At 53.0% G+C, this 25,754-nt stretch overlaps 12 protein-coding genes across 12 annotated transcripts; 6 read left to right on the top strand and 6 right to left on the bottom strand.

Annotated features, from left to right (window-relative positions):
- Positions 1-355: 355 nt before the first annotated feature.
- OAC1 (Mitochondrial oxaloacetate carrier protein) lies at positions 356-1,380 on the top strand (the record flags this gene model as incomplete). Its single annotated transcript, XM_064833423.1, has 2 exons — positions 356-577; positions 631-1,380. The coding sequence occupies 2 exons, from the start codon at positions 356-358 to the stop codon at positions 1,378-1,380; spliced, it is 972 nt and encodes a 323-aa protein (XP_064699692.1).
- A 102-nt stretch (positions 1,381-1,482) lies between these two features.
- LTS14_000710 (uncharacterized protein) lies at positions 1,483-2,661 on the bottom strand (the record flags this gene model as incomplete). Its single annotated transcript, XM_064833422.1, has 1 exon — positions 1,483-2,661. One exon carries the CDS (start codon positions 2,659-2,661, stop codon positions 1,483-1,485), a length of 1,179 nt encoding a protein of 392 aa, XP_064699691.1.
- A 567-nt stretch (positions 2,662-3,228) lies between these two features.
- On the top strand, positions 3,229-5,305 carry LTS14_000709 (uncharacterized protein; the record flags this gene model as incomplete). Its single annotated transcript, XM_064833421.1, has 3 exons — positions 3,229-3,652; positions 3,707-4,750; positions 4,827-5,305. 3 exons carry the CDS (start codon positions 3,229-3,231, stop codon positions 5,303-5,305), a joined length of 1,947 nt encoding a protein of 648 aa, XP_064699690.1.
- A 256-nt stretch (positions 5,306-5,561) lies between these two features.
- On the bottom strand, positions 5,562-6,271 carry LTS14_000708 (uncharacterized protein; the record flags this gene model as incomplete). Its single annotated transcript, XM_064833420.1, has 2 exons — positions 5,562-6,144; positions 6,204-6,271. 2 exons carry the CDS (start codon positions 6,269-6,271, stop codon positions 5,562-5,564), a joined length of 651 nt encoding a protein of 216 aa, XP_064699689.1.
- A 3,031-nt stretch (positions 6,272-9,302) lies between these two features.
- On the top strand, positions 9,303-10,751 carry LTS14_000707 (uncharacterized protein; the record flags this gene model as incomplete). Its single annotated transcript, XM_064833419.1, has 4 exons — positions 9,303-9,807; positions 9,859-10,495; positions 10,537-10,543; positions 10,608-10,751. The coding sequence occupies 4 exons, from the start codon at positions 9,303-9,305 to the stop codon at positions 10,749-10,751; spliced, it is 1,293 nt and encodes a 430-aa protein (XP_064699688.1).
- Positions 10,752-11,329: 578 nt separating this feature from the next.
- TPI1 (triosephosphate isomerase) lies at positions 11,330-12,079 on the top strand (the record flags this gene model as incomplete). Its single annotated transcript, XM_064833418.1, has 1 exon — positions 11,330-12,079. One exon carries the CDS (start codon positions 11,330-11,332, stop codon positions 12,077-12,079), a length of 750 nt encoding a protein of 249 aa, XP_064699687.1.
- Positions 12,080-12,323: 244 nt separating this feature from the next.
- LTS14_000705 (uncharacterized protein) lies at positions 12,324-13,919 on the bottom strand (the record flags this gene model as incomplete). Its single annotated transcript, XM_064833417.1, has 2 exons — positions 12,324-12,641; positions 12,711-13,919. The coding sequence occupies 2 exons, from the start codon at positions 13,917-13,919 to the stop codon at positions 12,324-12,326; spliced, it is 1,527 nt and encodes a 508-aa protein (XP_064699686.1).
- Positions 13,920-14,645: 726 nt separating this feature from the next.
- LTS14_000704 (uncharacterized protein) lies at positions 14,646-15,259 on the top strand (the record flags this gene model as incomplete). The annotated part of the gene is made up of 2 exons (XM_064833416.1): positions 14,646-14,906; positions 14,954-15,259. 2 exons carry the CDS (start codon positions 14,646-14,648, stop codon positions 15,257-15,259), a joined length of 567 nt encoding a protein of 188 aa, XP_064699685.1.
- A 1,874-nt stretch (positions 15,260-17,133) lies between these two features.
- LTS14_000703 (uncharacterized protein) lies at positions 17,134-19,135 on the top strand (the record flags this gene model as incomplete). Its single annotated transcript, XM_064833415.1, has 2 exons — positions 17,134-17,185; positions 17,238-19,135. 2 exons carry the CDS (start codon positions 17,134-17,136, stop codon positions 19,133-19,135), a joined length of 1,950 nt encoding a protein of 649 aa, XP_064699684.1.
- A 351-nt stretch (positions 19,136-19,486) lies between these two features.
- LTS14_000702 (uncharacterized protein) lies at positions 19,487-22,858 on the bottom strand (the record flags this gene model as incomplete). Its single annotated transcript, XM_064833414.1, has 2 exons — positions 19,487-19,527; positions 19,591-22,858. The coding sequence occupies 2 exons, from the start codon at positions 22,856-22,858 to the stop codon at positions 19,487-19,489; spliced, it is 3,309 nt and encodes a 1,102-aa protein (XP_064699683.1).
- A 711-nt stretch (positions 22,859-23,569) lies between these two features.
- Positions 23,570-24,889, bottom strand: LTS14_000701 (uncharacterized protein; the record flags this gene model as incomplete). Its single annotated transcript, XM_064833413.1, has 1 exon — positions 23,570-24,889. The coding sequence occupies one exon, from the start codon at positions 24,887-24,889 to the stop codon at positions 23,570-23,572; it is 1,320 nt and encodes a 439-aa protein (XP_064699682.1).
- Positions 24,890-25,256: 367 nt separating this feature from the next.
- On the bottom strand, positions 25,257-25,587 carry LTS14_000700 (uncharacterized protein; the record flags this gene model as incomplete). The annotated part of the gene is made up of 2 exons (XM_064833412.1): positions 25,257-25,333; positions 25,401-25,587. The coding sequence occupies 2 exons, from the start codon at positions 25,585-25,587 to the stop codon at positions 25,257-25,259; spliced, it is 264 nt and encodes an 87-aa protein (XP_064699681.1).
- Between the last annotated feature and the right edge of the window lie 167 nt (positions 25,588-25,754).

Raw genomic sequence — 25,754 nt, 5'->3', positions numbered from 1 at the left:
TGGAATGATTTACGGAGTGACGGTGTTGTCTTGTCAGTTCATGATCGTTAAAGGAATGCGATAATTATTGTGTCGCGTGTGCATGTGATAGAATGGTACAATTGTGACTTTCGTGCATGTATACCACGCCGTGCGTGACCTCGGCGGCCGAATATGCTTCTCTACGACGCGAGCACTGCTTATATGTAATATTAATTAATCATAAGCCAGTATTGCTCTGCTGCAGCTTCTTACCTATTCCTCGATTGATATACCCTACTCGACTCAACATATCGCATTGTCAAGCCACTGCTTCCCTCGGGCCTTCATGCGATAACAGCAGCATTTCCCATCCAGGTCGCAGCAGACCGCAAGCATGTCGACAACAATAGGCAGCTTCATAGCCGGCGGCATAGCAGCCTGTGGCGCCGTCACAGTCACCCATTCCTTCGAGACGGTCAAGATCCGACTCCAACTGCAAGGCGAGCTCCAGGCGAAGAAAGACGCGCCCAAGATGTATCGAGGCGTGTTGCATGGTGTGAATGTGATTTACAAGAATGAAGGCATGCGAGGCTTATTACGAGGCTTGAGCTGTGCCGTGAGTAGACATATACCAAAGACATCCTGCTGGAGGCTAATATGCCAAAACAGTACATCTACCAAATGACCCTCAATGGCTGCCGTCTGGGCTTCTACGATCCCATCCGCACCTCCCTCAACTCACTGGTACTAGAACACGACATCTCCCACACCTCAGACGCGCGGATAAAACAGTACCAAAGCTTACCAGTCAACATCGCCTCCGGAGCCTCTTCAGGAATCCTAGGAGCGGCAGCCGGATCGCCCTTCTTCCTCGTCAAGACAAGATTACAGTCATACTCCCCCTTCCTCCCAGTAGGAACCCAACATAACTACAAGAACGCCTGGGATGGCCTCTCCCAGATCTACAAGTCAGAAGGCGTGCGAGGTCTGTATCGCGGAGTCTGGCCAGCCATGATCCGGACGGGGTTTGGCAGCAGCGTCCAACTACCCACCTACTTCCTAGCCAAGCGCCGACTACAACACTGGTTCGACATGAAAGATGGCGCACCCCTGCACTTACTCTCTAGCACCGCCTCGGGCTTCGTAGTCTGCGTAGTAATGCACCCGCCCGACACGGTTATGAGCCGGATGTACAATCAGACTGGAAACCTCTACACCTCCGCCTTCGACTGTCTATACCGGACTGTGAAGACCGAGGGCATCTTAGCGGTGTACAAAGGCTTCTTTGCACATTTAGCACGGATACTGCCACATACTATTCTCACTCTGTCTTTGGCGGAACAGACGAACAAGTTGATGAGAAGGTTCGAGGAGGGTACGCTTGGTATACCTGACAAGACTCGGTTAAAGACGGCATAGTAGCTGGGACTGATAAAGATGTGCTAGACGAAAGGCTTGTATATATTGATACCTGTAAAGTACCTACAGACACAGCATCATCCCATCATAATCCACGACCCCTCAAATCGCCATATTAGACAGACCCTTCGCAGCCGCTGACTGGCCAGCTTCGAGCTCTGTAGTCCACTGACCGCTCGATGGGTCGAACTGCAAAGTATAGCAACTTCGCTCATCCTCTCCCGACCGATACTGGTGCCTCAGCTCCAGGTCCGGCTCATTATAGTGGCCCATGAAGGACAACGACAGGGTAAGACCAGAGTCCGGCAGCAACTTCTCCCTGACTTCAAAACTGTACGGCTCGGCCTTGCCAACCCTTCTCTCCACCTTGACGCTTCGAAGGAAAGAAGCCGGCGTACCATCGACATCTAAACCCTGCACCGAGACCTGAAACCCTCTAGGCTTCTTCACCGTCCGCAACTCCAGCCGTCGCGTCAAGATGAAAGATGGTATCGGCACGGCCAAGTATCCCATAACCCTGACCATAAGCTCATCCGCCCTCGTCCAAACCCTCATACTCGCCAACCCATCAAGCGGAGTCATCTGCAAATTACAAACCACCAACTTCCCACCCCTCCTCCTCCCAACCACCTCCGGAATACTATTAGCAGGCGTAACCCTCAAACTCGACCCCAACACCAAACACAGATCCGCCCTTTCCGCATGAGCCCTCGCACGCCCCATCGTCCCCTCAGGCAGATCCTCGCCGAAATGAACCAGAGTATCCATCAACTCCCCCCGACATAAAGTGCATTTCCGGCCGGTACGGTGATTATACACCGTCCTCTCATGACTAGCCACGGCGCGAAAATCCCTGAGGTAAGCCGTTCCGCACCGGCGACAGGTCTCGCGATTACTATTTCCGTGGAGCTCGGAGATGATCTCCGACCGGATCCCGCTACGGCGGTGCAGACCATCGCAGTTCTGGCTGACGAGGTGTTTGAGGTGGCCGGAATCTTGGAGTGCTACAAGAGCCATGTGGGTCGGGGTGGGGATGGCTTGGAGAGTACATTCCGAGCTCGTGGTGACACGTTTGCCTTGGGCTTCGAGCGTCCATTTCCCTTGGGGTCCGCGGAAGTCGGGGATGCCTGCTGCGGTGCTCACGCCGGCGCCGGTGAAGACGATGAAGTGGGTGCTTTTGTGAATCAGGTCGGCGAGTTTTTTGGCTTTTTGGTCGATTTTGTCGGGGAGTTCGAAGGTTTCTTTCAGATCTTCGTCTGCGAGGTGGGCTGAGAAGGCCATGCTTGCTTTGGGTGTCCCCTTCGTAATCGCTCCTGCTACCTCGTGCAAGGGGGATCGAGTGCACCACCCGGCCTTGCCATCGTCGTCGACAAGTGCTTCCCGGGGGTATGTGGACAGCACGATCGTTCAATGTGGCACAGCTGCAATCGATACTCTATACACTATATCAAATCCATGACCCGCCGTAGGCAACGACGGCTGCCTGTCGATCAGCTCGTTGCCATGGCAATATATATTCGTCTCTGGTAAGGCAGTGAAGCCTGAGGCATCCTCCTCTTGGACTTCCTATCCTGTCTTCTGCATTCCGTTCACTACTGAATCAACCACTCCTTGCCGAGGACTTTTCGCAATCAGCGTGAGATTCCACATGTGTCACACGTCGGCATACCAAGCTGCAAAAGGATGCTCATCATTCGTCCTGACCAGTGAGGTGAGGGAGAAGAAGTGGTGGCGCCATGGAGCTGCAAGCCACAATCCTCGGTCATGGCTGACGTTGCCTATATCAGCCATGAAAAGCACTTTTTAATGATCAAAGCGGTGGTAGTGCTACGGCTCTGAGACGAGATCATGGCTCCAGAAACTCCATGGCCGATCTGCAAGATATGCCGAAGCATACCTTACTCAGTCTTCGGCTCAAATTCACAAGAGACTATAGCTCCAGTGCGACTATTCGACTCATTCACTGCTTTGGTCAACTCGGCCGACAGAGGATGTCACGTCTGTACTCTCCTTTATGAAGCCATCCATGAGCCGTACAAAACGCAGCTGGAGACCGCAGTCATCTCGCTCGAAAGTAAGGCAGCTACTGACAGTGGGCCGCGAAATATCCAGATGATGGTAAGCCTGGATACGCCGGATCTTGCTGGTGGGCAGGAGCTGGCCCTACTTCGTCCTTCGAGCTCGAACAGTAGTCTGGAGGCTGTGGCAATCGGAAGTGTGAAGTTCGTGCTCGACTATGACCTCGTGCCCAGGACTGCGAAGAACTATCGGAGTACGGAGCCGAAGTAAAAAAGTGTGCTCCAGCGTATACTCACGAGTGCCACAGATCTGATCAGCCTCTACGCCGACGACGATGGCGCCTTGCGATATATCAAGCAGAACCTCAACGACTGCTTAGCACAGCACAAGAATTGCGATCGTGTGATGTTTCCACTCTCGTCCGCTACTGAGCAGCGAGGACGAATCACTAATATTGTCTCTGGGTCGCGAGGTATGGTTGTCGCACCTACACGACTGATCTCAGTCGGCTCCGAGGACGATCCCAAGGATGTGCCGAAGCTTGTAGACGGAAAAGAGTGCCTCTACAAAGGCGGCTATCTCACACTAAGCTACTGCTGGGGCAATGTTCCTGTGCAAGCACCATGGCTCCTCACGACGAAGACAATGCCCAAGTTCGCAGCCGGTCTACCGATGGAAATCCTACCACAGACACTACACGATGCCATCACCTGGACTCGCAAGCTGGGCGAACGCTATATCTGGATCGACAGCATGTGTATTATTCAAGATGATCCCGAAGACTGGCAACGTGAAGCAGCCAGAATGGCGTCCATATACGGCAGTGCGACACTGACATTAGTAGCAGCCTCGTCCAACATCTACGGTGGACTCTCTGGACGAATAGATCCCTGGCGGAACAGTGCAGCGGCGCTTCCAACAATCTCCAGAACAACCACAAAAGTAGTCTACATACTCCCCAACGGCCAAAAGAGACAATCTACTGCATTGCCACCGACAGGCAGTCGAGGTTGGTGCTACCAAGAGAATCTCCTCTCCTCCCGGCTCGTCCAGATCTACCGCACCTCTCTCCAATGGCAATGTCTAGGCGATAAATCCAATCCTCCCACCCGAGCCCAGGGTCTAGAGCAGCTCAGCAAACATCCACCCGCAAAGTACTACACAATCTGGTACCGCCTTATCGAGCGCTACTCCGGTCTCTCACTGACATACCCGAAAGACAAGCTCCTGGCATTTCACGGCATAGCAATGGATAAAGCCGGTCGAAACTACGTCGCCGGTCTCCTCCAGAATGATCCCTGGGCTAGTCTCCTCTGGTGTCGGGATGAGAACCAGATTCGACAAAAATCAGGTAAACGCTATAACGAGTTCGTCGCACCCGTGGTCGTGGGCAAGCCTCGACGTCCCCATACTCTTCCACGAAGCAGGCGGCAGGAATCTCCGAAAAGATATTCTTGAACCCACGAGCTATGATCCCGAGTTCCACTCTGCAAGTGCCAAGGCTGCATCATACTTCGAGACTGGAGCTATCACAGACGGCCATGTCGAGATTTCCGCTCAATCGGTATTCGTTCGCAGCGCACCGACCAAGCCATTTCTCTTCAACACCAGGCAAGGCAGCCATACATATGGTCGAAGGAACATCGTCGAGGCGACGACGGGCGCGATACTGGGTATGATTGTCTTTGATATTGCGGGCGAGGCACGAGATGGCATGGCAATGTGCTGTGTCCTGCTCCACGTTGTCAACATAGGCTTGTGGGAGAAGAATAGTACGGCTGGCCTCGGGCTAGCATTGAGGATCGAGTTCAGGGAAGGCAAAGTGGTATACAAGAGGGTGGGATATGCGCAGTTCACGTCAACGTTTGCGCATCATTGTCGTTCGCGGGAATTCAATATTGTATGAACGGCGTCAAGCACGAACAGCATGGGGTACATTCGGTCGACGCTCTCCGGTGCGTGGTCATTGATACTGCTACCGTATCACTTACTTGTCTGTCGTCTTCCCTTTCTGTGATACACACGCTACTGCATACGAACTTAGTGGTTTTCGTGTCGAGACTTGACCTCTTGCCAGTAGATCGGCAATGAGGAGCATTTACTTCTGCCGTTCGATGGCCCAAAACTGTGAACGGCCGCCAGCGATGCCCCACACCACTCACTCACGCAATTTTCGCCTTCTCTACATTCTCCCTCATCCCAGCCTCCTTCTCCTCCCTCGCCGGACCCATCCTCTGCACCCCGATACCCTTCCCGTAAACCAATTCAGCACCCAAAGCCGCACTGACAGCCACACCCGGCAACGTGAGCACACTCAGCAGAACTCCCGTCCTACCTGGAGCAAAATTCGGCTGTCGAAGTCTCGACCACACTGCATACCCAGAAACAGCGAAAGCGACTGTATTCAGGATCCCGTGCACAGCTCCGATCTTAACACTCGAGCTAATCACGTCCTCACCACTCTTTCCTGGGTTCGTCATCTTCTTATCCGCGTGATTGAGGCCGCCCTGCTTGTAGATCTCCCAGTACTCTGCCGTGCCGGTGGTCATACTTGGGATGGCAGTGACAACCCCGAGAACGTGGCAGAAATAAGCGAACTGGCCGATCTGAGGGAGGAATGGGGCTACAGCTGCCAAAGCTCGGACAGAGCGGTAGCCGTTCGTGAGGCCGTAGAGAGCATCGAGAGCGTAGGCGGTGGAGAGGAAGGTTAGCGGGTGGTGGACTGTTGCTGGGTGGACGGGATGGCTGCGAGGGTTGTTAGCTGATGTTTTTTCAAGTACATAAGATAGATACTCATTACTTACCTATTACGAAAAGGCCAGTTGAAATGGCCTAGCTCAATGGCTTGATAGGCATCTGATATCAGTCCCATCTCGGAGGATCTGTATGTGGTGATGTAAAAAGGAACAGATACTTCACCAGTCGCCCACACTCCTATACGTACTTGCCGTTATACTCGGACACAGTGACGACTCCTCGCCGTAACGACTATGAGGCAACTCTCGCGTCATCATATGAGGACGGGAGGAGGAGAAGTGGCATACGACCATCTCTTATCCGTCGAGCACACCGACGTATGATGAAGGACTCGCAAGTGTAGCACAGCTTCAGCTCTTGCCAGGTTCATACTATAATGTGCTTGCTGGCCTGCTTATACATAGTTGATGTATGGCAATGCTGGAATTAGTAGTGAGGTGGAAGCTCAGGTCGAGCATCTAGCCCAGATATACCGTGTACCCGCACAGCCGTTCTGCCGGTGTCTCGAATACCTCCCAGGTCTTGACAACTAGGACAACTAGAAAACAAGGGCGACATGCCAGCGGTAGTGTTCGGCATGCCAAGAGTGTGGACAATCAGGAGGGGGTCAAAGAATTGAGAGGCAGAGGCTCAGCATAGAAATTCATGAATACACATATGTCATTAATCTAATCAAAATTTCCGAATCCGTTTTTGCTGTCTCCATGGTCGACCCGTGCTGAAAGGCGGGTCGTCCTGCCTAGACCAAGGTCTATCGTCTAACAGATGCTATGTTAGGAAACAATTCAAGCGTGGCTAGTCGTAGTAGCACTAGAGGTAGCCTTCGAGCTCGACGAAGGAGCAACAGCCATCGGTGTCGTAGCACGGGAAGTACTACTCGTCACGACCACAGAGGAAGTGGAAGATGCCTTGGAAGTGGACGAAGCAGCAGCCGAAGACGAAGAAGCCCGCGAGCTAGCTGAAGCAGCAGCAGAAGTTGTAGCTGGACGAGGGACAGCGTAAATGCCTGTCCCGACGATTTGAGTACCCTGGCACTCAGTCCCAGCAGCTACGGGCTCCCAAACAACCTGACCCCAGTTGCAGAGGCCGAAGAAGTGCTTGCTTGAGTCGCAGACGAGGGCGCCGTTGGTGGAGCAGGGAGCCCACCCGTAAGGAGCCAGGTAGCCGGAGGGAGAGAGCTGAATGCTTGTCTTGGAGGCGCTGGAAGTCGATGCACGGGTCGAAGATGTGATCAAGGTTGTGATTGAGCGAGAGGATGTGCTAGCCAGTGTGGTGGAGATGCTTGCGCGGCTGCTGGTTGACGCCATGGATGACGTTGAGGCACGGCTACTTGTCGAGGCAGGAGTAGATGAAGAGGAGACACGAGTGGTAACGGTTGTCGCGCTGCCTGAAGCAGACATCTGTGGTGCGGCTGACGCGAGCGCGAGGAGGCTCAATAGGCCGGCCATGGTGCTGGTGGTCTTCATGATGGATGGTGCGTATCGACACTGCTAAGATCTGAGGAAAGGGCTGTGTTGCAACGGTACGTAGCAGAATGGATCTGAGCAGGAGAGTATAGGTACTGCTGGTAGTCCCTGGCCTATATGTACCTTACGAGGCGTCCAACACGCCTTGAGGATGCGCAGACTGCTGTGACGTACTATGCTTACGATTTGTGTTCGGCGTCCAGCACAGCCAACGAAGCTATAGGAGCGCGTATTCCGAGCACACATGTGGCCATTTCCAGCAATTTTGTAGGCCTGACGCGGCTGAGCCTGTCCGATCTTGCCTGACTTGGGTCGCCTAAAGAGCAAAGAAGTAATACAGTGACATCTCACGCACCGAGGCACCATTTGGAACTTGCACCATTTCAGTATAGCAACTGTGAGGCATGCACTTGTTGTGGTAGGAGCAATGTCAAATGTGCCGTTTGGTTGTTGTAGCTCCGCACGTTGCAAGCCTGGTTGGACGCCAGTGATTGGACCTGCAGCGTGAGCGTCGATCTCGTAGACATTGAGTGGAAACATATACCGGCGACCTGGCATGTGTATGGAGTATCTAACACTCGTTCGTCAGTCATAAGATGCATGTATGCATAGTTTTAAGCTATTAGAGACAGTTTTGGTGAATGCGATTTACTTGTACCTCGGCGGAGATCGTCATGAGACCATCCATCACTGGTATGTCGACATCGGAGAGTAAGTTGCTTCTTTCTCACCATGGTGACCTTGCAGCCCGACTTGTCTCTGTTCTGCATTGTGCATTGTAGTGCGCTGAACTGCTTGTAAGTGCTTCTGGGAGCGCCGTAGACTTTATGCCATGGCTGCTGTCGAAATATCCCCGCTCCAAAGGCATCTCTGTCCTTTGCGCAGCTTCCAGAGTCGATCCGCCCAGCACATCCATTCCATTCGGTGCAAGTGCACGACCAAGCTGGCCGCCTGAACTACAAGCTATGCTGAAGTCTTGGTGAGACGGGCAGCGCCAGCTCTATAGCGGAAGGCCTGCGTCCATGTTCGTAGATGGAACTTTCGATACATGGATATCGGCAGTGTTGGTCTCTCAGAACGTCGGAACTATGAGAAACGTGATGGATCCTCAGTAGGCTATCGAGAAGTCTTGAAAGCCCACAGCTGCTATCATGTAGTCCTCGCAGATGGCAATCGTAAGGTCACCAGTGGCGGAGAGCACCCATTGTGATTATCCAGGGGACGATGACTGCGTGGGAAGCGATGCTGTGATTATTGTGTCTTCAAGTATGCTCCATCCCGGCAGCTCGCGACCATTAGTGTCCAACATATGGAGGGAGAAGTTGATAGATGCTTCAGGTGGGTGTTGGAATGTTGGAGTCCTCTTTTGGGGATCAATATCACATGACCACGACTTTTGCGCCTTCGTGTGCATCGAGCTTTCTCCTTTCGCGATCGTCCTCGACCAGAATAATTTCATCGCATCGCTCACAATCTTCAACTCCCTTCAACCATCTCGGAGCGGACCAGTCAGCTTTGCTGCCGCAACTGGACAAGCCGCTCAAGGATTCATCGGACTTGCTGCTGCCGCTGGTCCAACCTTTCCGCTGCACGCGCCCGTCGCGCATCTCGCTGCCATCTCACGTGCTCGCATCACTCTTGCCCTGCAGCATCTAAATTTCTCTCACAAAAGCTCCAGACATGACAGATAAACTCCCCCCCAACCTCCTCGCCCTCTTCCAACCCCGCCCGCCGGTAAAATACCTCATCCCCGCCGACCACGCCCCCGAAGACCGCCGCACCGCCCGCATCACCGGCATCGCCGCCTTTCTCCCACAACTCAACGAAGATTTCGGCGATTACAAACCCACCGAGTCATGGCTTGAAGCCAAGGACCGTAAGCAAGTCGAGAAAATAGCGAGGCAGAAACACATCACTTCAAAAGAAGGCGTCAAGGCCATCTACGACACGGAGAAAGATGGCCAGATCCGCGGTGATCCGTACAAGACCCTTTTCGTCGGACGACTGAGCTATGACACCGATATCAAGGATCTGGAGAAGGAGTTTGGGCGATATGGACCGATTGATCGCGTGCGCGTGGTCGTCAACACACGTGATCCGGTGAAGGGTTCTGGGAAGAAGAATACGAAAGGACGATCGAGAGGATACGCGTTCATCATTTTTGAGAACGAGAAGGATATGAAGGGTATGCTTATCTTCGAGTTACTGGTTTTGATTGTGCTGACATGATCCGCAGCCGCATACAAAGCAAACGAGACCCCCATCATTCGCGGCCGGAAAGTGCTCATCGATGCCGAACGTGGTCGTACAGTGCAAGACTGGCGCCCACGACGGTTGGGAGGTGGACTTGGAGGACGACACTACACACGCGCCCCCGTCAGAGGACCAGGAGGATTCGGTGGTCCTCCTTCAGGTCCAGGCGGTTTCCGAGGCGGAGGCTTCCGAGGAGACTTCCGTGGAGGCTTTGGTGGTCGTGGTGGTGGGTTCCGAGACAGGGATGGCGGGCGCAATGGTTTTGGCGGCGGGGATGGGTATGGTGGTGGTCGTGGTGGTGGGTTCGGAGGTGGTGGCTTCCGAGGCGGACGCGGTGGATTCGGGGGCGGGCGCGGTGGGATTGGCTATGGAGGAAGTGAAGGTCCGGATGGTGCACCTGCAGGGCCGAGATCAAGAGGTGGGTTTGGTGATGGAGGTGGGTATGGAGGTGGACGTGGTGGAGGTGGAGGACGTTTCAATGATCGCGATTCTCGCAATGCCAACCTCGAGCCTCTGCCGCCGAGGGGTGGTGGTGGCGGGTATCGTGATCGGGATGGCGCGTCCGGAGGTGGTTCCGGAGGTGGGTATGCCGGGCAGAAGCGTCCATACGATGGCGGTGGGTATGATCAGTCGCGGTCCAGGCCACGATACTGATGTGCAGATACATGGTAAGGCTCTCAACATCGGATGATGACTTCTGGTGAGGTGAGTATGACTGACACAGCAAGACAGCTCTCACAACAGCAGATTTCGACAAAAGCATATCGACCTTGGAACAGAATAGATGGAGCGGTCAACGGTGAGTCGGACTACCTCCTCAGGGTAAGCACCGGCTCGCACTACGACACGTCGACAACGAGAGCCGCGATCGATTAGAAAGGGAGGGTCCGTTTCATTGCTCTGCGTTGTTTTACTACATCCTTCAGTGTTGTGCTTCCGGAGGCGTGTTCGGCGAAACCAGCGACTCGGGCTCGTGATCTATGCCATCCATCATGTACGATAGGGAGTCGAGGCAGGTAGGTAGCTGGCGGGTAAGCATTGTTTGCCTACTACGGCATCGCGATTCCACCCGAAAACACCTCGGGTCGTTATGGGTTTTAGGTACATCCCAAGAAGCATACAGCTTCCATGGTATTAGTACTTGTGCCAGAGACGGAACCGCCATTGAACGCCTCAACACTTACAGTTGCCCTCAATTCCGGATTGCCAGACCAGTCCCGAATCATCATCATCATCATCAACAACATAGCCACGCATATCCAGTATTTCCACTGCCCCACCGCAGAGTGCGGGCCGAATCCATTGACCCAATCGTGAACTTTAACCATTTCTTGAGCTCTTGCTTGCTTGCACAAAAGCGAAGCTCCTCTCACCGCAAAGAAATCCTCGACCGACTCCAATAGCTCTCCAAAAGACACAACGTAACTCGAACACCAACAGACACCACCGCAGACATGGCCTCCTCCCGCCAATTCTTCGTCGGCGGCAACTTCAAGATGAACGGTACAATTGACAGCATCAAGAGCATCATCTCGCACCTCAACGACGCCAAGACCGACTCCAACACCGAGGTCGTCATCGCCCCTCCCGCACTCTACCTCCTGCTCACCCGCGAGCACCTCCGCAAAGGAATCGAAGTCGCCGCCCAAAACGTCTTCGACAAGCCGAACGGAGCCTTCACGGGCGAGATCTCCGTGGCTCAGTTGAAGGATAGTAATATCACGTGGACGCTTCTCGGACATAGTGAGAGGAGGGTGATTTTGCAGGAGACGGATCAGTTTGTTGCGGATAAGACCAAGGCGGCGCTGGATGGTGGCATTGGTGTGATTCTGTGCTGCGGTGAGACGCTGGAGCAGAGGGAGGCGGAGAAGACGATTGATGTCGTGCAGGCACAATTGCAGGCTGCGGCGGACAAGGTCAAGGATTGGAGCAAGATTGTCGTGGCTTATGAGCCGGTGTGGGCTATTGGCACGGGCAAAGTCGCCACGACCGAGCAGGCACAGGACGTGCATGCTGCGATTAGGAAGTTCTTGAAGTCGGCTGTTAGTCAGGAGGCGGCGGACCAGACGAGGATTATCTATGGTGGGAGTGTGAGTGAGAAGAACTGCAAGGAATTGGCTAAGGCGGAGGATATTGATGGGTTCTTGGTTGGCGGTGCTTCGCTGAAGCCGGCGTTTGTTGACATTGTCAATGCGAAGCAGTAGGCGCACTGTGCTGCATTGAGCTGGAATTGATTCGGGTTGATGAAGCGACGATGGCAAAGTGGCCAAGCAGGCGATGTTTCTTTGCCCACGGGACTTGGGACAAAAGGGTAGCTGGCGTCGTGCATGTTATGTCCATGACGCCCTATAGTCCTACGCTAGTGTAACGACGAGATAGACTGCTTAAACGTGTTCTAACGATGGCGATGCTAGCATTACTGACCTTGTCTTAGTCGCACTGTCACCCTTACAACCTTCTAACCCCAACCCTAACCTGCACACCTCGACTCTCCTTGCTCGGCAGGCCCACAAATCCATCTCTCACTGTCGCAAGATCGCGCTCGTAATCAAAGTCGATGAGCTGCAGGTCAAAGTTGCAGATCAGCGTGGCCAGCCCAATATACATCTCGCATAACGCTAGTTCCATGCCCACGCATGCTCTGCTACCTCTGCTAAAACTAATGAGATACTTCTCTAAGCGCTCGCCTCGTTCTGCAGCCTGCAGCCAGCGGCTGGGGTTGAAGTGGTATGGATCCGGGAAGATTTTCTCGTCAAAGCAGACGTCCTGGAAGTTCATGGAGTAGTACGTCTAGTACTGTCAGCTTGGCCTCGTTTTCGACTCGAACCTGCTTACTCCTCGTGGGATCACGATGCCGTTCAATGTCATATCCTCCTTCGGCGCCATTTGCGTCGCACGATTCATCACTGGACATGCCAGCCGGACGCCCTCCTGCACTATGGCCTTCATCAATGGGACAGCTTCCAGGTCTCGGTAAGAGGGGCGTCCAGCTTTCATGACGCCGTCTAGCAATCCTCGCAACTGCGCTAGCAGGCTGGGATCTTGCAGCAAATGCACCAATGTCACAAGTGTCACCTTCGCTGTGGTCTCGCCGCCCGCCATGACGAGCACGAACGCTTCGTCTGCTAGCCGATCCATGGACTTGTCTACAGAGCGCAAGTTGCTGTTCATGATGCCGTGGAAGACAGTCCGGGGTCGACGGTCATCTAGCTGCTTCTCGCTCACACCACCACGCGAAGCCTGAATCTCCTTCCAGACTCTATGCGATACTGCATCTGCTCGCTGCTTCGCTGTGACGAACACGCCAGCGTTCGCGTTCAGCCGCTTGATGAGCCATAGTGGGATGGAAGACATGATCGATGCGATAGCCGGGATGTGCTTCCGTAGCGGCGCTTGAGAGAACCCCTCGAGCATTACCTGGTTCCACTGTACTCCCAAGTCCGGCGTCTTGAGAACATGCCAAGCCTCGTCGTACACATACCTCGTGACGACGTCCATCGTCACGGCACCAAGAGCGGCTCCCAGGTTCACGATCTCACCACTGTCTGCACGCTCAGCCATCTTTGCTCCCAGCAGCTCGAATGCTTCCCACACCTGGTATCCAAGCTGATTAATGGCTGCTTTGGAAAAGTACGGGTTTATGGAGGATCGTCTTGCGCGATGGACATCGTGCTCTAATGAAGAAGCGACAGACCCGACGGAACCATTGCCTCGATTTGTGCGCACAGATCTGTCGCGAATGTGACCAGGTCCTGCGTAGAGGACATCGAACCATTCGGGATCGGAGATGTGGACTTCTTCAGGATTGATACGGATGATAGGACCATACTTCCGATGTAGCTCTTGGATCTTGTAATTGTACTGACCACCTGGCGACTTGAAGACGTCGTAGTAGATTTCGTAGCCGAATGTTGCTGCTGCCAGTCGTGGGCCCGGGAACTTACTAAGTGGGTGATGGAACATGCGATAGATGAGAATACATGCCGTCCATATAGTACCAACACCAAGACTCAGAACCAGCAGTATCAACATACTAGGTGCCATGCTTGTACCAGAGTGCTCGTCGCAGTGTAGGAATAACAAGACAAGTGCTCCTGGAGCACACCTGTCTATCCATAAATATGGTTGCTACAGTCTGGGTTTGGAATCAGGCCTCCAGCAGACCTGCTATTGGCTGAGCTTAGCCAGACAGCCCTATGGCATGCATTTACGATTCGTTTCTGCACCTTCGAAGCTTGCTGTGAATGGCACTTCTCAGCCCCAGAGCTACTCCTCTCCATGGGTATCCAGCTTGTAAGATTGTCCAAACGCTCGGAGTATGCGATTCTCTAGTCACATAACACGAGGCAGTGACGCAACACGATCGTGGGACAATGCATGCATGAGCCAAGGCCGGTGCGATCATATCTGCGATGCTCTCGAGCTCATGCTCATCTAAACCGAGACGTCGTGGCGCTCGTTCATTGCTGCAAACAGCGCGTGACAAGCTTGCATCAAGCAGCTTTACACGGCTACGTGGACATCTCCGTTGTGTGGTGGAACATGGGGCCCGTAGTATTTAATTGCATGCGAATCCGATCTGGGCTGTCAGGATCAATCAGGACGCGGTACTCGCTTATGCAGCGCCACTACGCCCATACGGATATCTTACACCCGCTCGAAAGCGCGCAGGCGTACTACCGTGCCTCTCTGCTGTACGGTGTACTCGCTATCTTCTCTCACCAAACGTACATCACCAATAATGATATTGTATACACAAGAGCTCGTACCATGGCCGAGTTGAGGCAGGATACTGTTCAAGACACGCCCTGGAGGTCCGCTCGACTAACCTATCGCGCGATCGAAGCCGAGGACGAGGCATTTGTTCACGACCTGGTGTCGGAGCCGCAGAGCTACATCAATTCGCAAATAGGCGTAAAGAAGCCACAAGGCCGACGTGACTCCAAGAAGTTCTACGACTTTCTCATCAACGAATGTCTGCTTGGGATGGTCGTGTGTGTCACTGCGGAGGCAGACAAACCTTTCGGCCTGGTGAACTTGACCGGACTAACGAGCGAGCTAGTCCAACATCGCTACAGCGAGTTCGGTCTAAGCTTGTTGCTTTCGCATCAAGGCAAAGGCTATGGGTCGGAGGTGATACAGTGGGCTCTACGCTGGGCCTTTCAAAGGCGGGGCTGCATCGCGTTACGGTCAAGGCCTTTGAGTACAACGAAGGCGCACGCCGGCTGTACGAACGACTTGGCTTTACTCATGAAGGCACAATACGCGAGACCTCGTGGTACGATGGCCGTTGGTGGGCTGATTACGAATATGGGATGATCGAGAGCGAGTGGGGGGCGAAACAGCCAGTACAGAAGGCTCTACTTAAAGCGATGCAGCCTTGATGCCCAAGCATCGATCAGCAGCGAATCAGTATATTCTCTTTTCAGCTTGACTTCACTGTCCCATGCTGGTGCCATGAGATCTTTATCATGCTACTCGGCTCTGACTGTGAATGCGACCTGTGTCTTTGCCCTGCAGGACGCACAGTCAGCGTGCATATCTTTATCATGGCATCCACATTGCCAACACCAATGACCAGTTGCTTCACCGCATTGGCAACTTCTCCAGCTGCGGAACCGCGTGTGCAGCATGATCCATCTTGCAACCATAGACGACTGATCGGTGACAGTTTAGGCGAAGTAAGGTGCGCTGCGATCACGACAGTCCTGTATGTGGGCGATGTACACGTCTGAAGATATCCGAGCTCTGCTTGTATGCGCCTACGTCAATAACCCAGCCTTGTCCTCCTCACGACGGCAAAGTAATGTAGACCCTTTTGCCAGTGGTCGTCCATCTCGTCGTCGAAGGGTCAGGAACCCAAGTCGCACAAGATGCTGTTTCTTTTCTCTTCAGTCAATCGGTCTGATCACACGACGGACATTCCACAAAGTATGGCCGCTGCCAGCCGCTTCCACATCCCTAGCCACGACGTCCCGGATGACTCTATGAGATCCTCTGATTCGGAATTGCTGCGTGTGCTCTTGGACAAGCATGTTGAAAACGTGGCAACAGGACCATGGTTTTGGCTGACAGACATGAGAGAGCTGTGTTACAACAGGGCGTTGGCATGAGGCGGAGGGTACTGACGGGATCTGCCTTGGCGGTGCTTCGTTGAATCCGGCGTTCGTGGACATTATCAATATGCGAATCAGTAGGTGTGCTGTGATGATATATGTATGCATGAGCTGGAGAGACTTGAGTTCGGGACGTGGCCAAGCCAATCTTTGTTGTTCTGCAGGCCTCAGGGCGAAAGGAACCTGGTACCGGCGGTTGCGTCGTTTTCATTCTCGAAACGACTTGTGGCTGTATACTGGCCTTGCGACGAGGTAGATTGCATGAATGCAATAGACCGCTGACGGTGCTAGTGACATAGTTATGTGCTGTATATACCAGCAACAAGTGCCGTTAATGGTAGCACTCGGCACATCCAACGAGAGTTGTGACTACCTGATCTTCATCACCTCGTCACGGGGCAATGTCGTCCTAGTGTTGGCGGTGCTGGTGTCAACGGCCTGTGAGATTTCATTGCTGGTTGTTGGTGAGTGGAGAAGAGACCTGATGTGTAGTTCCCGGCCAATCCACTCTATTCGACCGACTATTGAACCCATTTTGGGCGGAGAAGGCTCTCCGCTCATGCTGACTCGTGTGCTAAGAGGCGAGATTAGATTTCCCGGGTTTCTTGATCGCACGAGTCAGGTCGCTTCTGTTATCTCCCGCCGATGCGCCTTTCATTCTGCCGTCTTCAACACACTACCACTTTTCGAGGTTCTATAGCTTCACCACCATCGCAAACAGTATCTCGAAGTCGTCACTGATGACAGTCTTACCACTGAGCCATCCAGGCAACACAAGAACCTTGCCTCGTCGAGCAACGATGGCGGTGCTTCCAGCCAAGCAGATCTCGGACCTTCTAGCCAAACCTTAACCACACATGTCGACCTGGAACCGGTGGGGAGCACGAGCCTTCTTCCCAATTGATTGCTTGGAACAACATCGGCTTTTCCTCGACAGATTTTCGTGAGATGAAGGCTTTGCCACGATCCTTGCCGCGGTGCACTGATGCACGTAGCGCATGTATAGCGGATGCCGCCTGCACGGTAAGTGGATGCATCCGAATGCTTGCCTTTCATATACTTCAGTGCAGCCTTGCTCTCCCTTGTCGTCGTCCGCTCCTTCTCACGCAGGGTCTTTCCATTGGGTGTAGGTTTGTTCCAAGATGTCGAGTGCTGTTGCTCTGCCTGCGGCGGACTACGTGATCTGTGGTGGTGGTGAGTACTACACCAAGGCCTCAAGGTGATGGTGTAGCTGATGAAATTAAAGGCACCGCTGGTCTCGTGCTCGCGAACAGGTTATCCGAGATCCCGTCTGTCAGCGTCGCTGTCCTCGAAGCAGGTCTCGACCGCTCAGATGACCTCAATGTACTGGCTCCGGGTCTCTTGACTGCCCTCTACGGCAACCCGGATTATGATTGGATCTTCTTCAGCACACCACAGCCACATATGAACAACCGGATCATGGGCCATCCTCGTGGTAAACAATTGGGAGGCTCCAGCGCAATCAACTATCTGGCATACACTCACGCTGCGCAAAGCGACATCAACAACTGGGGTGCTCTTGGTAACCCAGGCTGGTCGTGGGATGAGCTATTTCCTTACTATAACAAGTCTGAGATCTTGACTATTCCTGGTAGCAAAGTCGCTTCGGATCTGAACACATCTTACCTCGAGCCACAACTACACGGCATGAACGGACCGATCATGAATGGTTTCCCGGACGAGTACCACCCACTTGACGAGGCATGGCCACGAACATATGCCAACCTTGACATTGCTGTCGGCTCTGACCCCAAGGATGGCGTTGCCCTTGGTGGCTACACGCTCCTTACAAATCTCGATTTGCACAACAACACTCGTAGCTACGCTGCTACCGCATACCTCAATCCTATCAAGTCTCGCCCAAACTTGAAGGTGTACACAAATTCCCTGGTAACAAAGGTCAACCTCAATACGAGCAAGCCTATGCCTGTCGCTTCTGGTGCGAGCTTCTCCGTCAACGGCACAGCATACACCATCAACGCGAATAAGGAAGTCATCCTTAGCGGTGGTAGCTTCGGCTCTCCTCACATGCTCGAGGTTTCTGGCATTGGAGGCAAGAGTCTGTTGTCGTCCCTCGGCATCGACACGGTTGTCGACAATGCCAATGTTGGTGAGAATCTTCAGGACCACGTCTACATGCCTTTGGGGTTTGAGGTTGTCGACGGCGTATTCACTCTCGACGAGCTTGCCAACGAGACCATCTTCAACGCGGCATACGACCAGTACCTAGCCAACAACACTGGTCCTCTCGGTCAAGTCGCTCTTGGCGGCGCTCTACTCTCGAGCCAACAGATCTTGCCTGACACCGTAGCACGTAACGCTTTTGTGACAGATGTGAACACAACTGTGCAGCAGAACCCAGGATCGACAGACTTAGAGAAGGCGCAGTACAAACTCATCCTACAAGATTTTTTGGCCGGCCACGAAATCGCACAGCATATGAACTTTGCCAGTGGCACAAACCCGGAGTTCGCCAACGATACGACCAAAGTCTTTGTCTCGCCCAACCCTGGCAACTTCTTCACCATGTTAGGCGTGCTCGAGCACCCATTCTCTCGCGGCACTGTCCATATCAACTCCTCTGATCCCACAGTTTACTCGGTCATCGACCCACACTACCTCGAGCACCCAGCCGACGTCAAGGTCCTTGCCAAGATCGCCCTCCACATCCAGAACATCCTGGTCCAGACAAAGCCTCTCTCCGATTTGCTAATGGGCAACGGCACAATCCTACAGCCAGTGTACAACAAGCTCACTGACGCCAACGTCGAGTCCGAGATCCGTCGCTTGCTGCAAAGCGAGTATCACCCAGTCGGCACATGTGCCATGCTTCCCAAGAAGAACGGGGGTGTCGTGGATGCAAGGTTCAGAGTCTACGGTGTGCAAGGCCTGCGAGTCGTGGATGCCAGTATTTTTCCTCTGCAGCCCCGTGCCAACTTGCAGACGCTTGTCTATGCCATTGCCGAGCGCGCGGCTGATTTCATCAAAGATGATATCGCGAGACCTGCGCCGCCCTCACCGCCAGTTGGGCCGCCAGATCCTCCTACTGGTCCTCCAGGTGGTCCTCATGGTGGTCCTGGCAAGCCGCCTGGGACCAGGAGACAAGGAGGAGGTGGTTGGTAAGCCTTCGCTTGCACTGCCCAGGGTAGATAACCTCTTATAGATTTTTCTTATCTTCATACTTGCTTGTTGGAATACCATAGCAAAGACCATTTCTACCAGAGTCCGCACAACCGCCTTCATTGCTCGCTCCAGGAGTCATCTAAACATCACACACAAGCAGGAGCCAACACGTGATTCTATCTTTGCATACGGCGGTACATCGATATGTAGACCTTCTGGTAATCTTGCTGCGCTCATTATCATCCCTTTGCGCGGCCGCACAAGACGTTACAGCTACTCTACCAACCAGCCTTACAAAGCCCTCGGTACAACAACGTATTACACCGAACATCCAGCATTGAATCCTCAACACTAGAAACCGAAGATATTCTTATCCTCCTCAAACCCCCAGTCTAATAAGCCAGGAGTCAGCAAGTAGTAGTCAACTTCACCATCATCCGCAAAACCAAACTCACCTCTTAAAGCCGGCAAAGCAGCTTTCTGAATCATAGCTGGCGGCCCACACATGAAGCACGCCGTCCCCTCACCAGGCGGGAACAAATTCTCCTTGATGATATCGGCATTGACATGTCCCTTGGTTCCCTTCCACCCCTCACTAGGATGACTTAGCACATGCGTGATCTTCAAGCGGCCTTTGCTCTCTTGCTCGAAATGGTCCAACTCCTCATGTAGTAAGATATCCGCCTCGGACTTATTAGCATCGATGACTCTGACCTCCACGTCCTCGTTCGCGCCTAGTAGAGCTCGGGCGATGAGAGCGTACCCTGGTGTCAGGCCCGAGCCTCCAAGGACGAGGTTGATCTTCTTGAAGGTCATGTCTTTTCCTGAGATGTTGAAAGCGCCGTTGCCGTTATAGACAATCTCGCCTGTGGGGCCACGAATCTCGATCTCCTCCCCAATGGGTACGCAGTCAAGGATATTACTCATGGCGCCACCGGGCTGCTGGTCGTTGGGGAAGTAAGTCTTAATCACGAGCTCAAAAGTGCCCTGGCCATCCTGCATAGATTCGATCTCGCCACTTGGTGGTCCAGTAGTGCCATTCGTGGTGTGGCCACTTTGCGAAGCCTTCTCGTCTTTCTTCGGATCCGGCAGTAGAGGCTTGGTAGGTGTATATGACCTGATGAGCATCTTATCCTTAAGATGAAAGCCAATTTGGATGTGCTGGCAAGTCCCCAGTCCCAAATCTTTCATACCATCAGGCTGCGCGAACGTGTAGCGCCTAGTGTCCTTACTGAGCTCTTCTCGTTTCATGAGCTTAACCGGCACCCATCTATGCTTCTGTAACACGACATCTCCACTCTTACCCTTGGACTGCGCCAACTCCTTCGCCTTGGCCTCAGCGTCTGCTTTCATGAAAGCGGCTGCCTTGTCCGTGACGACACCCAAGACGCACTCCTTGAGCTTCGAGTGAGCAAAACCGTCATGAATACTCGCAAACTCATCCGAAGTCTCCTGGTGCACTTGGCCAGCATGTCCCACAATAGCCGCCTTCCCGCCCGGATGCCAGGCAAGAACACTGGTAGCATCGTACACTTTCCCATCAACCACGAGCCAGCAGTCGTTCTCGGTATTATGCTTTTCAATCTCCTCCCTCGTGAATTGCTTACTCGGACTTCCAGCGTCCTGTTTCGCCGCCGCAATCTTACTCTCCTCGCTCGGCTGCATCCACCCGCCATCACCCGTGCCAGGCTCAACAGGATGTCTGAACAGAATCGACGGTTCTTCGTCATCTCTGCCTTGGTTGATCTCGGGTTTCACAATGTACCAGCAATTATTCATCATGCCCATAGTGTTCCAGCTAGGCTTCTCCGGCTGCGTGTTCTTGAAGACGTTCCAGGCTCGGACACTGATGTCTTCTGCTCGAAGGAGATGCATGACACTGACATCCACGTACCAATGCAGCCAGGTCCAGAATTTGTTACCGTGCCTGATCGGATAGTCCGGAAACTTGCGAATACAATATAGCCATGTCTTGCCGCCGTCTAGGCTGACCTCTACCCGTTGCACTTCGTGCCCGCCACCATCATATGCATAACCCTCGATGCGGTACGTATTGCCTTTCTTCGCTTTAGTAAGCGCGATTTTCTCGCCTTGCGCAGGCTTCACGATGACTGAATTGAGATTCTGCTCATTGCAGGCAGTATCGGGATGATTGAACATAGTGTTCGCGAACTCGCCATCTTTCTCCGTGATGAAGCTTGGCAGAACTCGGTTATCCCAGATATGGTAATGGCTTTCGTTCTCGTATTCAGTGATCCAGATCTTCTTCAACCACTTCACGCATCGTCCACCGACATAGCCAGGGATGAGCAGTCGGACTGGGTATCCGTGATCGGGTGGAAGTGGTAAGTCGTTCATCTCGTGTGGTAACATGACATCGTTCGAGGCGTCCATGGCGTATTCCAATGGTATACAGGTCTCATACTTGCCTTCCGATGGATCGTCCGCACCTTGGAAGTTCACCCATCGTTGCTTGCCTTCGCCTGTATGGCTGACATCTTGCATGCCAGCAGCGAGCAGCACGTCTCGCAGTAATGGGCCTTTCCAATACACACAACCAGTGGCGCCAGCACCCCAGCTAAAGCCTTTAGACTTCCTGATCAGATTGAGCTCTTTCCGTCTGTTGCCATCGCATGCCAGTGACACCGGGATATTGACCTGCTCGAACTTGTTCTTGAGATCGTCCATGGATAGTGTAAGCTTCTTGCCATCACCTTCCACCTCTAGTTGATGAAACTCCCAGAGTAGTCGTGGCACGGCACCATGATTCCGTACGTAGTGTAGCTCGTTTGGCGTGATCAAACCACCCTCATATAGAGAAGTAAGCTCTGACTCGGCGTTCAGCGGATGCTTTCCAGTCAGACGAATGAGCTTGTCGGATCGTGGGAGCCAGTTATCTGGCGAGAACTGATCTTGTTCGTCGATGGAGATGGTGGTTCTGTTCTCCGTCTGCGGACTTTTCCGCTTCCCATCATTCTGCTTTAGCGATTTCCGATAATCCTTTTCGTGCTGTAGCGCCCGTAGAAGTGCAATTTCTTGCGGCGAGTATCGGTCTAGCAGCTTCTCGTATTCCGACTTCTCCTTCTTCTCGCCATGCTCCTGCTGCTGCTGCTGCTGCTGCTCGTCACGAGTAGCATATGCATCGTGGTGCTTCTTAGCGTTACCCTCTCCTCTCTGCCAATCTGTCTCCTCGTGCTTGTCCTCGTTCGGTTGCTCAGGATGCTCGCTCTCTGCCTTCATCTGAATCCCATCCGACGTATGCTGTTCTTTCTCCTTCTTAGCCTGCTCCTCTTTCTGCTTCTTTTGTACGTTTGCAGGCCATTCTTCTTGCGTCTTGATCCAATCCTCGGTAGTATCTAGAACATACCGCCAACCCAGACTACGATTATCCGGGTAGCGTAGATGGAAGTCCTCCTCGCCTTCAATCACATCACGAAAGTTGACAAGGTCGCCGCGCTTTTCCCAATCCTGCAGCTGCTTGTACTCCTTTTTGGCTTTCTGTTCGAACTCTTCTTCCGTTTGGCTACTCGAAGATCCATTGCTCAGTCCAGGTAGCTCTCCTTCGTCCTCATCATGGGTAAGACCGGGCAGACGATCCTGACGGTTCCGCATACCAATACGATGCTCATGGCTTCGAGTCCAGTCTGGTTCATCCTTGATATCCTGCGCGGAGGAGCCTGGATGGCTTTGGACCTGGACTTTCCAGGGTATATGATGTGGCATCGTTATTCAGACGCAGAAGTGCAGCAATATGGAAGAGATGAGGAATGTAAGATGTGAACCTAGGAGAGGAAACTACAGCACCTCCTTCAACTACTGCCAACCAGAGCCATGCAGAGACACTCACCGAGGAGCGGCAAGACATGACGCTGTTCCTACCATTGCCTTTCGACGGCACGTTGGTGCAGCTCAAAGTCAATCTTTCGAGCCGCATGAAGACAAGGCGAGAAGGTGATATATACCCTCTTGCTTTGTGCATGGTCACATAGCTCACGTCCTTGAGGTTGCCGCTCTCGGCGGTCCACGGCCAATATTATCCTACAACACACATTTCATGCTCGTGAATAATAATATCACGGATATGTGTAAAGACGAAAGTGTACAGAACCGGAGAAAGCATTTCTGGGGCAAGTGGAGTTCAAGCCACAGTACGTAATTTTGGCCCGGAAGTGATCCGACAGGAGGAGTGAGCTCAGGCACGAGACGAGATGAGACGAGATGAGACGAGACGAGAACGAGATGTTGGGGAGGGAACACACTATACATACTGCACATACTTCTACATCTGCTCTATTTGTTTTGTTCGGATCACACTGAGACAGCCCCCGCCAGTAGCACCGAATAACTCCTTGCGCCTCCCAAGAATCCCATGACCTGCACGACGAAGGATACGATCGCAAATCATCACATCAAGTGCCTCATGGCACTCACTCCCTACAAATCCGGGCGATCGATCACCTCAAAGACATCTTCTACGGAAGCATGGGAAGCGCGGCCGCCACGTCGCAGATTCAATGGCTCAACATCTCCATTATCGGTTGGCGCCAGGTCGCTCTTGTCTCTTGTCGCCAGTTCTGACTGCCCGTTGTTCGGCGCAGAGCGCTGAGATGACGGACCTGCAACAGGGTCCTGTAGTGTATCTACGATCTCTGCTTCACCAGAAACATCTCCATCAACATTGCCGCACTTCTTCAACGCCGCCTGAAGTCGCATAGTCTGATCCTTTTCCTTCATCCACAGGTCATAGTGAAAGGCCTCGTTCCTCTGCGCGTTATGGAGCTCACCACGAGAAGCTCCTTGGTAGGCATTTTCGCGAGTACGCAGAGCACTAATAGTCTGCTGATGACTGATCTGCAACGCCTCGATATGCTGCTCATGCTGGACCTGCAAAGCATTCATATAGAACTCATGATTACCCTGCTGAGCCTCGAAAGTCTGCCGTGCATGAAGCTGGGTCTGCTGGCGCGCAAAACCACCACCAATGAGCCACCCATTTACATGCGACTGAAATCTGGCAGTCGCCAACTCGGCTTGGTGTCCGTGGCGGACAGTGCGAGGGTTGGCTTCAGTCAGTTGAGCGGTAGTCCTGGCCTCGTGGCGAAGGGCTCTGAGCCCCTCCATGTGCGTGTGATGCTGCGCCTGGACCTTACTGATTACGATGTTGAGTGTGCTGTTCAAATCGTCGAACTTCTTTTGTGCGTCGGCTTTGGTTCGCTCAAGCTCCTGCGCTGCTTCAGTCCTCGCGCTCCAAAGTGCGTCAATGGTCTCGTTCCTCGGTCTGCGAGCCTCCATCATAATCGACTCGGCTGTCCGAATCTCGAGACGCGCTCGCTCAAGCTGCTCGTTTGACGTGCGTAGAGAATTCGCGGTCTCTTCCGACCCGGCCTGCTCGGTCTCGTACGCTACCCTCCAGCGATCGACTCTAGCTGTCGACTCGTCATTGCGAGCCCTCTCCTCGTCAAGCCTCCTCTGGACCTCAGCAGTTTCCCTCCGAGCAGCAGCAGTCGATTTTCGCTCATTGTCCATTTTCTTGTGACTTGCTTCGAAAGCGGCATTGTCCGTAAGCAGGACTTCGGATAAGTGCTCGATCAATTGCTGGTACTTTAACTCCGCAGCTTCTCGACGATGCCTCTCCGCTGCAGATGATGTTTCGCTACGCTGAAGAGCCGTCTTGATGTCTTGTAAGTTGCGGCGAGCTTCGGTGAAAGCGTTTGAGATGTCTTCTAATTGATTTGTGGACATGATGTCTGCCATGGTATTTGCATATCCCGTAGGTACGAGACATATCGATATGTATACTGTATGAACATGATACCCAGGACAGGGACCAGAACATATTTATCGGTGCATGCATCAGGGATGAGGACAACTGAATGTTATCCTCAACCTTCTATGCTATATCGATTGGCTGGCGGACGATATTGTATTTCCTGTTCGACTGCAGCACAACGGATCTGGCATAATTACAGTACTATAAGCAAATCAATGTTGCATTCTCTCGAATGATAACTTGCGTTTCGATATATCCGTTGTTATACATTCATGGATTTTCTCTCCGTCAGCCTGCCTAGGCGTTAGATTGCAAGCCAAACTTTCAGAAAGCCTAAGAACGACTTTTCGATCATGCTTCCTCGATACGGACAGTCATGTGTTCCTTCTCCGACACGAGAACGGTCGATGCAACATGATCCGAGAATTCTAGGTGTAAGTGTCAGCGAAACACTCTTATATTCGACCCTCCAACATAGCATCGATTGAGACTTACGATCGACCGAAGTGGACACAAACTTGCGTGCAGGGACCCTGTTCTCAAACAAGAGATCGATCTCGCCAAAAGTTCGGTCTTTCGTCTCCGGCAGTCTGAACCAGCACCAAATGTTGCAAAGAAGATTCGTGCCGGCGTAGAACAAGGCCGTTTTCGCACCCCAGCCCCATCCAACTGGCGATACCATTCTATTGCAATCATCAGCACTGATCTCAGCTCAGTATACCGGCTCGAAGACTTACCGAGGTGTCAAACAAGACTGGACGATACCCGTCAAGTTGTACACGACACGGCCGATGGCAATGGTCTTGTATCGCAATCGTCCCGAAGGAGTCTCTGCCACGATTGGGTAGC

Source organism: Recurvomyces mirabilis (assembly GCF_035927965.1).
Source record: "Recurvomyces mirabilis strain CCFEE 5264 chromosome Unknown scaffold_1, whole genome shotgun sequence".
Classification (NCBI taxonomy): Eukaryota; Fungi; Ascomycota; class Dothideomycetes; order Mycosphaerellales; family Teratosphaeriaceae; genus Recurvomyces; species Recurvomyces mirabilis.
This window is presented reverse-complemented; position numbering and strand designations above follow the sequence as displayed.